This window comes from Schistocerca americana, chromosome 4, assembly GCF_021461395.2.
Source record: "Schistocerca americana isolate TAMUIC-IGC-003095 chromosome 4, iqSchAmer2.1, whole genome shotgun sequence".
Classification (NCBI taxonomy): domain Eukaryota; kingdom Metazoa; phylum Arthropoda; class Insecta; order Orthoptera; family Acrididae; genus Schistocerca; species Schistocerca americana.
The window spans coordinates 436,762,488-436,776,945 of record NC_060122.1 but is presented as its reverse complement, the minus strand read 5'-3'; the positions used below and the strand labels follow the sequence as shown (position 1 = coordinate 436,776,945).

The 14,458-nt window shown below is 40.8% G+C and overlaps 1 protein-coding gene across 1 annotated transcript in view; it reads right to left on the bottom strand.

The window, feature by feature from the left end:
- LOC124613045 (alpha-L-fucosidase) overlaps positions 1-14,458 on the bottom strand; it is a 116,829-nt gene that overhangs the window by 21,163 nt on the left and 81,208 nt on the right. Inside the window, exons 5-6 of the mRNA XM_047141618.1 lie at positions 4,486-4,687; positions 596-736 (exon numbers count right to left, since the gene is read on the bottom strand). Of these exons, the coding sequence (XP_046997574.1) occupies positions 596-736; positions 4,486-4,687 (343 nt within the window). The remainder of the gene's footprint in view (positions 1-595; positions 737-4,485; positions 4,688-14,458) is intronic.

Here is a 14,458-nt window from a genome sequence, read left to right as displayed (position 1 = left end):
TTTTCTTTCTGAAGAAGACTCTGGCTGACGCTAAATGTATAACATTCTCTTTATTGGGCCTGTGTGCAATTCAGCATGTCATCTTTATGGTGAGCAGTAATCTACCCTTTTCATTGTTTATTGATATTCCTACCTGGACTTTCACTTTTTTAAAAAATTCTGCAAACTTTAAATCAATTGAAGCAAAGTATTAATCACTGGCTGTCAATCAGGTTTATTCATTACCTGAAAAACATCAAATTTGTTTGGATTACTCAGCCTTAGCAAATAAACTATTAGTACACAAAGCAGGCAATGTTGTGGTGGACCCTGTGGACGATCCTCTTCACAAACATGGCATATATGGTACCACCAATTGGTGATATAATGTGCAGAGGTAAATAAATTATGAATTTTTACTTTCTTCGTAAATTTTTTTAGGAAATGTAACAGGTAACTGTTTGTGCTATTCGTCATCTATTCTACATGATACACTGATTACATGTGCCATCAGTATTGTACATTGTGAATTGTTTCCCAAGAGGTTTTAAAATGTATTCAAACATCAGCAAATTGTTTCAAAATAATTCAAAATAAGTAAACAGAAATATCTCACCATTACAACTGACTGTTGAAACCAACTGCTCAATCAGTTCATGAGTTGTCATGTAATCTTCTAACTTAGCATTTCTTCTGTATCCCCATGATACTTTATCAATAGTTAAACAGTTCTCCCATTTATGCGGCTGAAGAACACCTTATTATAACAAAGAAAAAGTTAGTTACATACATATGTCTTTAAAGATAGTGTGGGAACACCATTCACAATAAAAACAGAATATAGCTGCTACAGGTGAAATATTGCATTTTATTGCTGTGCACCTGCAGAAGCATACAACAGAAGACAATAGTAAACCACATGGAAATAACCCAAAAGGTTGGAAGTTTGGATAACATATTTGCAACCACAGTGGTCTAAATTTAATTGTAATAAAATAATCAGCCTTGACCACAAGATAGAATATGTTTTATTAATGCTGAAACTGAAACTGTTCAATCTATACAGATAATCTTCAGACCATAAGGCATCTCCTTCAGTGATCCACAAAGAGTCTGAGTGGAGCTCAGATGCAGTTCTTATTTGTAGATCATCCTCTAGTTGAAGATTAGCTTTCCTCAGAACTGTTTTACAGCTGCTTCCAGCCCATTACACACAGATTTACCATGGCTAGTAACCAAAAAGGAACATTCAGTACCAATAGAAAAATCATTTTTGTGTTCACATGTTTTAAGGCTTTTTCTATTTTTAAATTAAGCAGTGCATATGTCAGTGAAATAATGCAGTTTCTTGACTCAAGGATAGTTTACAGCCAAACTCTTAACCATTCCTTTCTAAGCAGCATTTACAAATCCTACATTGTGCTCCATATCATCGCTTATATAGCAGTGTTTTGCTACTATCAATTTATTTTCCTCATTTATCACATAAAAGCAAATACACTCCTGGAAATGGAAAAAAGAACACATTGACGCCGGTGTGTCAGACCCACCATACTTGCTCCGAACACTGCGAGAGGGCTGTACAAGCAATGATCACACGCACGGCACAGCGGACACACCAGGAACCGCAGTGTTGGCTGTCGAATGGCGCTAGCTGCGCAACATTTGTGCACCGCTGCCGTCAGTGCCAGCCAGTTTGCCGTGGCATACGGAGCTCCATCGCAGTCTTTAACACTGGCAGCATGCCGCGACAGCGTCGATGTGAACCGTATGTGCAGTTGACGGACTTTGAGCGAGGGCGTATAGTGGGCATGCGGGAGGCCGGGTGGACGTACCGCCGAATTGCTCAACACGTGGGGCGTGAGGTCTCCACAGTACATCGATGTTGTCGCCAGTGGTCGGCGGAAGGTGCACGTGCCCGTCGACCTGGGACCGGACCGCAGCGACGCACGGATGCACGCCAAGACCGTAGGATCCTACGCAGTGCCGTAGGGGACCGCACCGCCACTTCCCAGCAAATTAGGGACACTGTTGCTCCTGGGGTATCGGCTGGGCTCCATGAAGCTGGGCTACGGTCCCGCACACCGTTAGGCCGTCTTCCGCTCACGCCCCAACATCGTGCAGCCCGCCTCCAGTGATGTCGCGACAGGCGTGAATGGAGGGACGAATGGAGACGTGTCGTCTTCAGCGATGAGAGTCGCTTCTGCCTTGGTGCCAATGATGGTCGTATGCGTGTTTGGCGCCGTGCAGGTGAGCGCCACAATCAGGACTGCATACGACCGAGGCACACAGGGCCAACACCCGGCATCATGGTGTGGGGAGCGATCTCCTACACTGGCCGTACACCACTGGTGATCGTCGAGGGGACACTGAATAGTGCACGGTACATCCAAACCGTCATCGAACCCATCGTTCTACCATTCCTAGACCGGCAAGGGAACTTCCTGTTCCAACAGGACAATGCACGTGCGCATGTATCCCGTGCCACCCAACGTGCTCTAGAAGGTGTAAGTCAACTACCCTGGCCAGCAAGATCTCTGGATCTGTCCCCCATTGAGCATGTTTGGGACTGGATGAAGCGTCGTCTCACGCGGTCTGCACGTCCAGCACGAACGCTGGTCCAACTGAGGTGCCAGGTGGAAATGGCATGGCAAGCCGTTCCACAGGACTACATCCAGCATCTCTACGATCGTCTCCATGGGAGAATAGCAGCCTACATTGCTGCGAAAGGTGGATATACACTGTACTAGTGCCAACATTGTGCATGTTCTGTTGCCTGTGTCTATGTGCCTGTGGTTCTGTCAGTGTGATCATGTGATGTATCTGACCCCAGGAATGTGTCAATAAAGTTTCCCCTTCCTGGGACAATGAATTCACGGTGTTCTTATTTCAATTTCCAGGAGTGTAATATGGATTGTACAACTGCTTCCTGTCCAGTAGTAACTCTGGATTTAATTCTGAATTACATAACTGTAGTTTTTAGCAAAGGCCTTTAACAGAGTCGTTTTTTTGGGGGGTTAGATTTTCTTTCAGATTATTCAAGGATCTTGCCTGACACTTAGATAAAAATGAGGGTGGTTTAATTGTATGATATTCCACTGGTTCTTTATTGTGATACTGGGTGGCAAAATAAATTCCAATTGCAAGTTAAGACTTCCTAAGAATTAATCTTGCTCATCTTACTATATCAGCATACTCGCCAATCTCTTCTGATTGAAATTTGTTTCTCTAAGCGCTGCACCTATTGCTGGAAGTTATGAGTACATATCCAACATCTAGTTCTCAAAATAAATACAGTGCTTCTGTTAAACAACATATCATCCACTGTAGTCTTGTTTACAATAACCATTCAATATAAAAGTACCTAATCATTTGGAACATAACTATTATATTCATATGAACAAGTCCAAAAATGATCTGTCTTATTCAACAGATTCCAATTGAGAGAATGTATAGCAAGTTTTTTTGTTCCCATGATGTCATCTGCATTATCATGACCACTCTTCCTCTATGGTTCATACCATATCACCAAGGCAGGGCCCAATGACTTGGAATGAATCACATGACCCGCAAGTACCGTGAACATGATAAGATTGTATTGTCATCATGGCTTGTAGACCAGTTTCATGATACATACATCTAAAAGCAGATTATGTAATGCATCATAAGCTTTTTGTAATGGTGATCATTGTTCTTTGCGTTGAAAAATGCTTGTGCAACACATCACTTCACCAAAGTGATATCTTACAGTAAAAGTGTGTATAATTTTGGTATCAGCAACTCAGTGTCATCATCAACAATTGAAGACTGCTTTACCAGTCCTGTCCAATGGTCTGTACTCAATTTCACCATCACCACCTTTGTGAGCTAATTTTTCTTTCAAAAATTCTGACAATTTGACATCACTGAAAAATTATCACAGTGATGCGTGCAGCCACAGTTTTCTGTGTCACATACAAAAAATTTTATGACTTCTTTATAAGTTTCTTCATTGTGTTCCAGATCCAAAAGTGTTACATTTTGATGGATATCACAGACACACACCAAATGGGTGCCTGCAGCATCAGCTAAAATAAACTGATTTGGTCTTAGTGCACAAAATCTAGAAACACTAATGTTAATGTTTGGGTTCTCCCATTTAAAAAAGAATATAGTTTTTTCAGCTGCAGAGTGTAAACCTTTGTTGCATACACGCATTCCTCTCAATGCTGACTTTGTCTTTTGCTCCTGGTAACAGACATGGGATGACCCCTGTCATCCTTAGAGATAACTCTTTATCTATGAAACTTTACTTGAAATCATATTGTAAGCTGTATGGTGTGTATTGTAAGCTGTATGGTGTGTAAATAATATAGTGTACCAGGAAACCTATAGACAGGCCAAGTTGGCAATCACCATGACATCCTGAAACGAGCACTTAACATAATCTCATGATGAACTATAAAAACAAGTATATTATAAAATATGTTTATTACATAAATCTACATATATATATCAACTATGTACCTGGATTGTAGCGATCTGTACATGTATAGAAAGATCCATGAGTACATAAAGTGCCTGTACCCCAACGATCATTTGTGACCACAGTTTCTCTTACGGGACTTTCATTGAACAACCAGGCAATAAATTCCTTTGATGTCCAATATTCATCTGATGCTTCCCACTCTCCATCAGACCATACAATTTCAGGCTGATATGTGTTCACCTGCAAAAATGTGATGCTTATATGAAACATAGATGTAATTATCAAACTTATTTTGTTATCAGACAATGGAAAATCCAGATTGGAATAACAATTCTCTCTCTCTCTCTCTCTCTCACACTCACTCACTCACTCACACACACACTCACACACACACACACACACACACACACACACACACACGACCACTGTTTTCATGCTCTGGGCCTGACTGTAAGCATATCTGACATGAGAAGCAGTCTGTTGTGTTGGTGGGGGCAAGGACAAGGCACTGAATGGAGGAAGATGCTAGTGCGGCCTGTCAGAGCATACAGGGATGTGGTGGGGACCGGATAGGCATCTAGGTGCAGTGCTGGGAGGATTAACTGGAGGGGGGGGGGGGGGGGGAGGGGGAGGTTGGAAAAGGGAGAGAGTAGAGGTCAGGAGTAGAGGTCAGGAGTAGAGAAGGGGGAAATACTAGTAGGTGCATTGGCAGAACAGAAGACATGTCTAGTGTTTGAGTGTGAGCAGGGAAGAGGATAGTTAGGTGGAGGACTGGAACTAGTAAAAGTTGAGGTCATGGTGTTATGGAAATGAAGGACATGTTATAGGAAAGAGTTGCCAGCTGTGCAATTCAGGAAAGCTAGTATGTTTAGGAAGAATCCAGATGCCACAGGCTGTGAAGCAGTCATTAATGTGAAGCACATCATGTTGGGGGACATGTTCAGTGAGTGGGTGGTCCAGCTGTCTCTTAGCCATAGTTTCATGGTGTCCATTCATGCTGACAGACAGGTTGTTAGTTATCTTGCACCTGTAGAGAGTTGCACAATGGTTGCAGCTCAGTTGGTAAATCACATGTTTGCTTCCTCAGATGGCCTTGCCTTTAATGTGATAGGAGACCTGTGACAGGACTGCAGTAGATTGTAGTGGGAGAATGTCTAGGACAGGTATGGACTTAGATGACATGCAGGGATATGAGCCATGGGGCAAGAGATTGGCAGCATAGGTGGAGTACAGATGGACAGCAGAGTACCATTGTGTGAGCGCCCCTATCAGGGCACAATGTTTGGTAGTCATAACCCTGTCAGTGAATGTGATTCAGTTGCTCCAGTCCTCTGTGGTACTGAGTCATGAGAAGAGTGCTCATTGGTGACTGGACTGTGAGAGGCAGTACGTGACTGGAGAGACAAGGCAGAGGAGATCTGTTTCTGGACAAGGATGGGGGGTGTAAATTTGGATCTGTGAAGGTCTCGATGAGACACCTGAAACATTTGGAGAAGGGCTGCTTGTCACAATAGATGCAATGACCATGGGTGGTTAGGCTGTATGGAAATGACTTCTTGGTATGGAATGAGTGACCGCTGTTAAAATGAACATGTTGGTGGTTGGTAGATCTGATGTGGACGGAGGTACTGATGTAGCCATCCTTGAAGTGGAGATCAACTTTGAGGAAAGTGTCTTGTGGGCATGAAGAGGACCAGAAGAAGTAAATGGAGGAGAAGGTTGTGAGGATCTGGAGGAATGAGGACAGGTCCATATCACATATCCTTTCTCCATATCACAAAGATGTCATCAATGAATTTGAATCAGGTGAGGGGTTTGAGATTCAGGGTGGTTAGGAAGGGTTCCTCTAGAAGGCCACAAATAGCTTGGTTTAGGATGATGCTATGTGGATGCACATTGCTGTACCACTGTTTTGTTTGCAAGTGAAATAATTTAGACAAAACAATTGTGGGTGAGGATATAGTTACTAGGATATGGTACTAGGAGGCAGGTTAGATTAGATTAGATTTACTTTCATTCCAATTGATCCGTAGTGAGGAGGTCCTCCAGGATGTAGAACATGTCAGAAAAACAATAATACATGACAAATATTTACAACTGAAACAAATAAGCTAATGTAGCTTCTACAGGTCCCAAATGGAATGATCGTCATTTTTTTTTAGTGCACACTATATGAAAGAATTATTTTACAAACACTCATTTACTAAGATCACATTAATGCACTGAATTTAAAATTAAAAAAAAAATGTTTTTTATTTATAAGGTAATAAACATACAATAGAACTACTACAATACTTATTTAATGAACACAACACATTACTGCACTGAAATGGTGCAGAAGTTAGATTGTACTGAGAAATTCATCAATGGAGTAGAAGGAGTTGACCACCAATAAATCCTTTAGGCTTCTCTTACACTGAATTTTATCGGTTGTTAAGCTTCTTATGGCTGCTGGCAAGTTATTGAAAATGTGTGCTCCTGAATAATGCACACCTTTTTGTACAAGGGTAAGTGACTTTAAATCCTTGTGAAGATTATTCTTATTCTTATTCCATGAATTGAGCTGTTGGTTTGAAAGAGTGATATATTTTTAATGACAATTTTCATTAAGGTTCAAATGGCTCTGAACACTATGTGAATTAACTTCTGATGTCATCAGTCCCCTAGAACTTAGAACTACTTAAACCTAACTAACCTAAGGACATCACACACATCCATGCCTGAGGCAGGATTCGAACCTGCGACCATGGTGGTCGCGCGGTTCCAGACTGTAGCGCCTAGAACTGCTTGGCCACTCCGGCCGGCTTTCATTAAGGAATTAATATATTGGGAAGCAGTAGTTAGTATCCCTAGTTCCCTAAACAGGCTTCTGCAGGATGTTCTTGTACCCAGAAAACTTTAGCTTGGCTTGTAGGTTATGAGGCACTCGGACATTGGGAAAGGTAGTTAAGTCAGTTAGTTACATGCTCAACTGATGAACCTCATGGTAGTTGTTATGATGTGGAACATGTCAATTGCATAAGAAATGCACATGTGAATCAAGGTTCTGTTTTTTTTTTTTTTTTTTTTTTTTTGCTTAAAATTTTTATTACCTACCCCATTCCTTTAAATGGTACAAAATGCATATATTATACCTATAGATTTATTTATACCAATCCAAGAATTCATCTATGTTATAGAAGGAGTTGTCAAGGAAATATGATTTCAGTTTATTTTGAAACTAATGCTGCTGTTTGTCAGACATTTTATTTCATCTGGCCATTTACTGAAAAGTTTTATAATAGCATATTTTATCCCTTTCTTCCTTCTGGTATTATAATCATGAATGCCACTGTTGTTTTTGAACTGGTCCATATTGTTGAGAACAAATTTCATTACTGAGTAAATGTACTGTGAGGCTGTTGCAAGAATTCCTTGCCTTTTAAACAGATGCCTACAAGATGTATGACTATGAGCCCCACACATTGTGCTAACTACTTTCTTTCAGGCAGCGAATACTTTTTGCCTAAGTGTTGAGTTACTCCAAAATATTATTCCGTATGACACCAGAGAATGAATGTATGCAAAGTATGTTAGCTTACTAATTTCTATGTCCTCAGAATTGGCAATTATTTTGATTGCAAAAGTTACCGAACCTAGACGCTTTAGGAGATCCAGAATATGAATTTTACAATTAAGATTCTCATCTATATGTACACCCAAAAACTTAGTATGCTCTACCCTGGCTGCTGACTTCCGTTGATGTGTTACATTTATTGAATAAACTGTACTGTCTGCAGCAGAAAATGGGATGTACTGTGTTTTTTCAAAGTTCAGAGCAAGCCTATTCGCAGAAAACCAATAAATAACTTTTCCAAAGACATTATTTGTATCATTTTCTATTGGAGTTTCTTTTACTGGATTAATAATGACGCTTGTTTCATGAGCTAACAGTGTCAGTTTAGCTTCTTGTTTCAGATATGAAGAGAGGTCATTCACTTGTATCAATAGAAAGGGACCCATGATCAAACCCTGTGGAATACCTAGTGTAATTTCATCCCAGTTAGGTGAAGTGGCAAACTTCCTCAAATTACTTAAACCATATAAAGAAAGTTTTTGCTTCCTGTTCAGTAGATATGACTTAAACCACTCATATGCAGTGTTCTATAGTTGAATGCCATAGATTTTAGTGTTCAGCAAGGTGGATTGTAAAGGAACAGGTATTGTGGAGAGTCATTGGAGGAAATAGTTGGTATCTTTTATATGGCAGGGTAGGTTATGGGGAAGAGACTGAAGGTGTCTGAGAGATTTTCTCTGTGGTGGCACAGCAACCAGGCACAATGGGGCATCTTAGGTGGTTCGATTTATGGACTTTAGGAAGTGTGTAGAAGGTAGGAGTGCATGGTCTGGTGAGGATGAGGAGTCAGATAGACTCAGAGGAGAGGTTCTGGGATGGCTCGGAGGATCTGAGGAGGGACTGGAGATTCTGCTGGATTTATGAAAGGAGGTCACCATGGCAAGGTTTGTAGATGGTCATATCTGACAGCTAGTGGAATTTCTCTGCAGATCATAACCACAGTGCTGGAGCCTTTGTTGGCAGATGAGATTATAAGTCAGGGGTCAATTTTTAGGTGGTGGATTACGGTTATTTCTGTGGATGTAAGGTTGATTTCCACATGGAGGGATTTGGGGAATGATGGTGTGGCAAAGTTCAAGGTTATGAAATTCTGGAAAGTTAGCAGAGGGTGATTTTAGGGCAGTGAGGGTGGATCATGGTTGGCTGGAAGAGTAAACTGAATCAGGATGAGTACAATATTGGTTTTAAATGATTAATGGAAAATCGCATATCAAGATGTGAAACAAATACTAACAAAGAGATACAGGGGCTGGCCAGTACTTACCTCAGCTCAGTACAGCCGATAGGTACACAAAAAACAGAACCGAAAATTTATGTTCCTAGCTTTCGGAACAAATGTTCCTTCATCAGGGAGGAGAGAGGGGAAAGATATCTTTGGCTTCCCTCTGACAACCATGCCTCCATCCTTGCTACCCTCCCTATTTTCCTTTCCCTGTTGCTTCATAACCTGGGTTGTGAGTAACTGAATCCACTTTCCCTTCTTCCCTTTCTTTCCCCTCTCTCCTCCCTGATGAAGGAACATTTGTTCTGAAAGCTAGGAACGTAAATTTTTGGTTCTGTTTTTTGTGTACCTATCGGTTGTACTGAGCTGAGGTAAGTACTGGCCCGCCCTCTATCTCTTTGTTAGTATTTGTTTCACAATATTGGTTTTGAATTATGTCTGATTGGTAGGATTGGTGGTCAAAAAGTGTTCCAACTGTAGATACCAGGAATGAAAGAAGCCCAGTATGATAAAATCTGGGAGTGGGGCAAGAAGTAAGGCCTTTCGGAAGGACTGATACTTCTGTGGGACTGAGGCTTTTGAATGACTGGTTCTTGACTATGTTCCAGGTGTGTTTAAGGTCAGAATTCTGTATGGTGGTGGGAGGGAGTTTGTGAGAGTGTGGCGAATATAGCAAGGTAAGGTTGGCAGCTATAATGGTATGTAAGTGAGATTTAATAGAGGCACATCTAGAGGTGGTGTTTAGTGGCAATCCAGGGTGGAAATATTAGGTGAAAAGGTTTGAGGGCTTTTTGAAGTGATGTTAGGCATGCTGCTCTAATTCCTGTGTGTGGTGTGGGTGTGGGTGGGTGTTTGGGGGGGGGGGTGCTAAAAATCTGGGAAATGGGGGGGGGGGGGGAAGAATTTGGGATTGCAGAGCAGGAGAATTTTACAGATGGAGACGAGGTACTGCATGGAGGTTTAGGCCTGATCTATATGGTAAAACAGGACTAGGTTGACAAAAGCTATAGACTGACGGAATTTTATGGATAAAGGTTACTGGGGAAGGAAGGTTGCAACCAGAGAAGGGTAATTTTATGAACAGGCTGCATGGGGAGATTCCAGGAGCTTGGCAACATTGCAGGAACAGTACATGTGACTGAGTTCTGGCTAGGGATAGGGAAACTTCCATTTGTTGGCGCACATGGAGGGAGTGAGCATCAGTGGTGGAGGATAAAAGATGCATAACAATATGCAAGAAAACATCACAAAATGGATGAAACCAATGAAGTATAGTGAAAGAGTGTGAAACCCGAGGGAGTAGGACCTATAGTGAAACACAAAAATGAGCCAAAATTGATGTGAAAACACTATGGGACCAAAGACAGAAATAAATAAAAAGATGACAATAGTGGGTGTACAGGTCGGTGGGTGGATGTCTGTGAAGAGATGGGGCAGCAGGTGTAACTGGATTAGTGAGTAAGTTCAGTATGTGCATGCTAGAATAACAGAAGAGAGCGTGAGAGAGAGAGGGGGGGGTGGAGAGGGGGGGGGGGGTGCTTAGGTACGGGGTTGTTTAGCGAAGTACATGTGCCATAGGAAGGTACAGAAAAACATGAAAAAAAATGCGAGAGTCAACAGAGGTAGTATGGTCCATTTGAAGGTCTAGGAACAGTTATAGTGTTGGGAAGAATGTGGGACATGAAAAGTTGTTCATCTACAATCTGTGTGGTCAAGTAGCAATGGACAAGACTATTGAAATATGGTGGCTTGGAAGTCAGAACCTGTGTGATTCAAAAGACAGCAGTAAAACATATGAAACAAGAGGAAAAAAGACACAGACATTTAGTAAAGTACTGTGTTAGAGCAGTGGCAGAGGGAAGCAGCAGTTGGTTGTGAGATGGAACAAAAGCCATTAGGCAAAATCAAACATTTGGAAGTCCAGGATGTAATAACAATGATAGGAAAGGATAGATTACTGCTCACCACACAGAGGAGACACTGAGTTTCAAACAGGCATGATGAAAAAGACTGCTAAAACGTTTAAGCTTCCAGACAAAGGACTTCTTCGAAAGTAGAAAATACCCTCACATTCACACAAGCACTAATTACACTCACATAGACATGGCCACTGTTGCCAGGCACTGGGGCCCTACTTTGACTGTGTCTCATGTCACTACCACCTCGAACTGGAGTAACTGATTCACAGTCTCCACCAGGGTTTTGACTTCCCACAGTGGTATTCCACCATCCAAAAAACCTATGCAATATCCTTTCCCATTCTTATTCCATACCTGCTCCCAACCCCTCACCCCATGGCTCATATCCCTGCAATAGGCATAGATGCAAGACCTGTCCCATGCATCCTCCGACTTCCACCTACTCAAATCCTGTCACAGGCATGTCGTACCTCATCAAAGACAGGGACACCTATGAAAGCATTATTGTGTTCAATTAACTAAGATGCAATTACTGTGTGCCACTTTCTACATGAGAATGACAACTAGCAAGCTGTCTGTCCACCTGAAACAGCCATTTCCATACTGTGACCAAGAGACAGCCAGACCATCTAGTTGCTGAACATAATGTCCAACATGATGCACTTCAGTTTACTCACTGCTTCACAGCCTGCATCATCCGGATTCTTCCTATCAACACCAGTTTTTGTGAACTGCACAGGTGGGAATTCTCCCTCAATATGTCCTTTATTGTCACAACCCCCCCTAGCACCTCAACCTTCACTAGTCCCTGTCATCCATCTATACCCTTTCCTGCTCTCATTTCAATACTACACATGCCTTCTGTCCAGTCAACACACATACATAGTCCTCTTCCTTTGCCTACATCTCTCCTCTGCTTCTGTCCCTCCTCCCTCACAGCACAGCCTCCCAGCACTGCACCTATCAGCCATATCTGTCCCCACCACATCCTGGCACACTTCCACTGGTAGCACCAGCATCTTCCCGCACCCTTACCCCAATATCCTTCTTCCTCCCAATGTCATGATTCTCCTTACCCTCACTACACTCCCTGCTCATGTCAGATGATGCAGCTGCTGTCAGGCCCCAGCACATGAAACAGTGGCCATTTGTGTGTGAGTTGTGCTTGTGTGAATATGTGTGTGTTTTCTACACTGAAAGAAGGACTTTGTCCATGAGTTCAAATTTTTTAGCAGTCTTTTTCATTCTGCTTGTCTGCTAGTCATCGCCTATTTATATGATGAGCAGCAATCCATCCTTTATATTTTGCCATAATTACAACTTCCACTTGAAACATAGCAAGATGGAATTAACCCACTTGCCACAATTCTACTACTTTAGATAACCAGTTTTGTTCTTTTAATGATCAGACTGACAGCATACATACCTAGTTTAATTAAAGTGTCAGAATTCCTATCAAATGTGTACTTTATTAAAAATTTTATTGTACTAGATTATTTGAGTGCTACTAATTCCAATGATATACTTAGTTTTCCATTACACATTTTCTTTTAAGATAAACCTGTAACTGAAGTTGTTACCATGTCAAGTGATAATGAAGATGTGGTGAGCTAGTAACTGTTCATTCTTAAACAGATCTAGCTCACTGGATAGCCTTAATGTCACTCTTCCCAGTAACTAGTTCACTTTCTCTGAAAATTCATTAACTAAGCAATCACTTGTACTTAAATTTTAAAGTTTTGACCCACCTGAAATTACTTTCATCATTTGAAATTCTAAATCTGCTTATTCCCAGATTTGATGTTATCCTCTTGATGCCTTAATTTTTCTGACCCATGCAGTACATTTGATTATCCAAATAAATCACTAAATGAGAAACTGCATAAATTAGGGAAATTAAGAACCTGAGAACTTTACATGAGCCACCACATAAGTATACAGTGTATCAATCGAACAGCATCTTGAACTTTAACAATTTTATGAATCTGTAGCATACAGTTAAACAAAAGAAGAACTTATTTGAATCGAGCCACCACTAATAAAGTTGATTCTTATATAATAATAAAATAGATGTACCAATTTCACATATTATCAATATGCCTGTCTTTATATAACCTAATTAGTCACCAAGTAGTCTGGCCACACTTAAGCTGTCACCCTGAGAAACTTCTACATCTGGGGTAGTCTACCCTTTTTACCTAACACTCACTTTTGTATCTCTGTTAGTAACAAAATTTTCTAACTGCCCAATGGTTCCACAATATATTGGTGATTTATAAAGTAGGGAAGTAACTTTACTTTTTTAAAATTTATAAAGAGGAGTAACAGTAAATAAAGCATATAATAAGTACTATCTACCAAATACTTTATGTCAAAAGTTTATGAATAATTAGGGGAAATGTTTGTAAGACCTGTACCACCTACTGGCTTCTCTGAAATCAGGAATGCCTGCTAGTGGGCTGTAGGAACCAGGTTGACTGCCTCTGATCTGTATGATGGAATCTGCATTAACATCTCAGTTTCAAACTTTCCTTCCAGCTAGCAGCTATGTAACATTTCAGAGTAGAAATCTGCGCTGGAATTTGTCCAGGTAACATCTTGTGTCAAGGTCCACATCTCTTTGCCAAAGTGTGTATCAAAGTTGATCCTAGCAAATGTCTTTATGAACTTCTTTGATTACCACTAATACATATGAACTATGTCCGCCAGTCTGTATTTGATATCGGTTTTTCTTCCTCACTCTGACAATTGCACATAATTGACAATTTTCTTATGGAAGATTAATGTGTATATAGCTTGAGTGCTGAGATTGTTATGAAATCGCTTACAAAATATGTTGCCACTGATAAGGATCATAAAGTGTAAGTGCTAGTCTTGTATTTGTGAAATAGAAACAGAACTGATAGGAAAAGCTGATTATTACCAAAAATAAGTGTTGCAAATTATAAATATATAAATAATTAAAACTTAATTTGATGGTGTTGCACCTATTATTGTTCAGCTTAGTTAGAAACCCAGTTTTCAGTAAGATACTTCAAGGTTAAGGTGCTGTGAAGCAGTATTAATCATTGGTCAGGTTGGGTAACATTACATCCTCGAGTCATTCACTTATTCATTCATTCACACTTCATGTTATTGTATCCCTCATGGCAGAGAATTAAAGCATGGAACTAGACATATTACATACTGGCAGGTAGATACAGGCATTAAAGGATATATATGTAAAGTATACTAATAGCTGGTGCTAAATAACT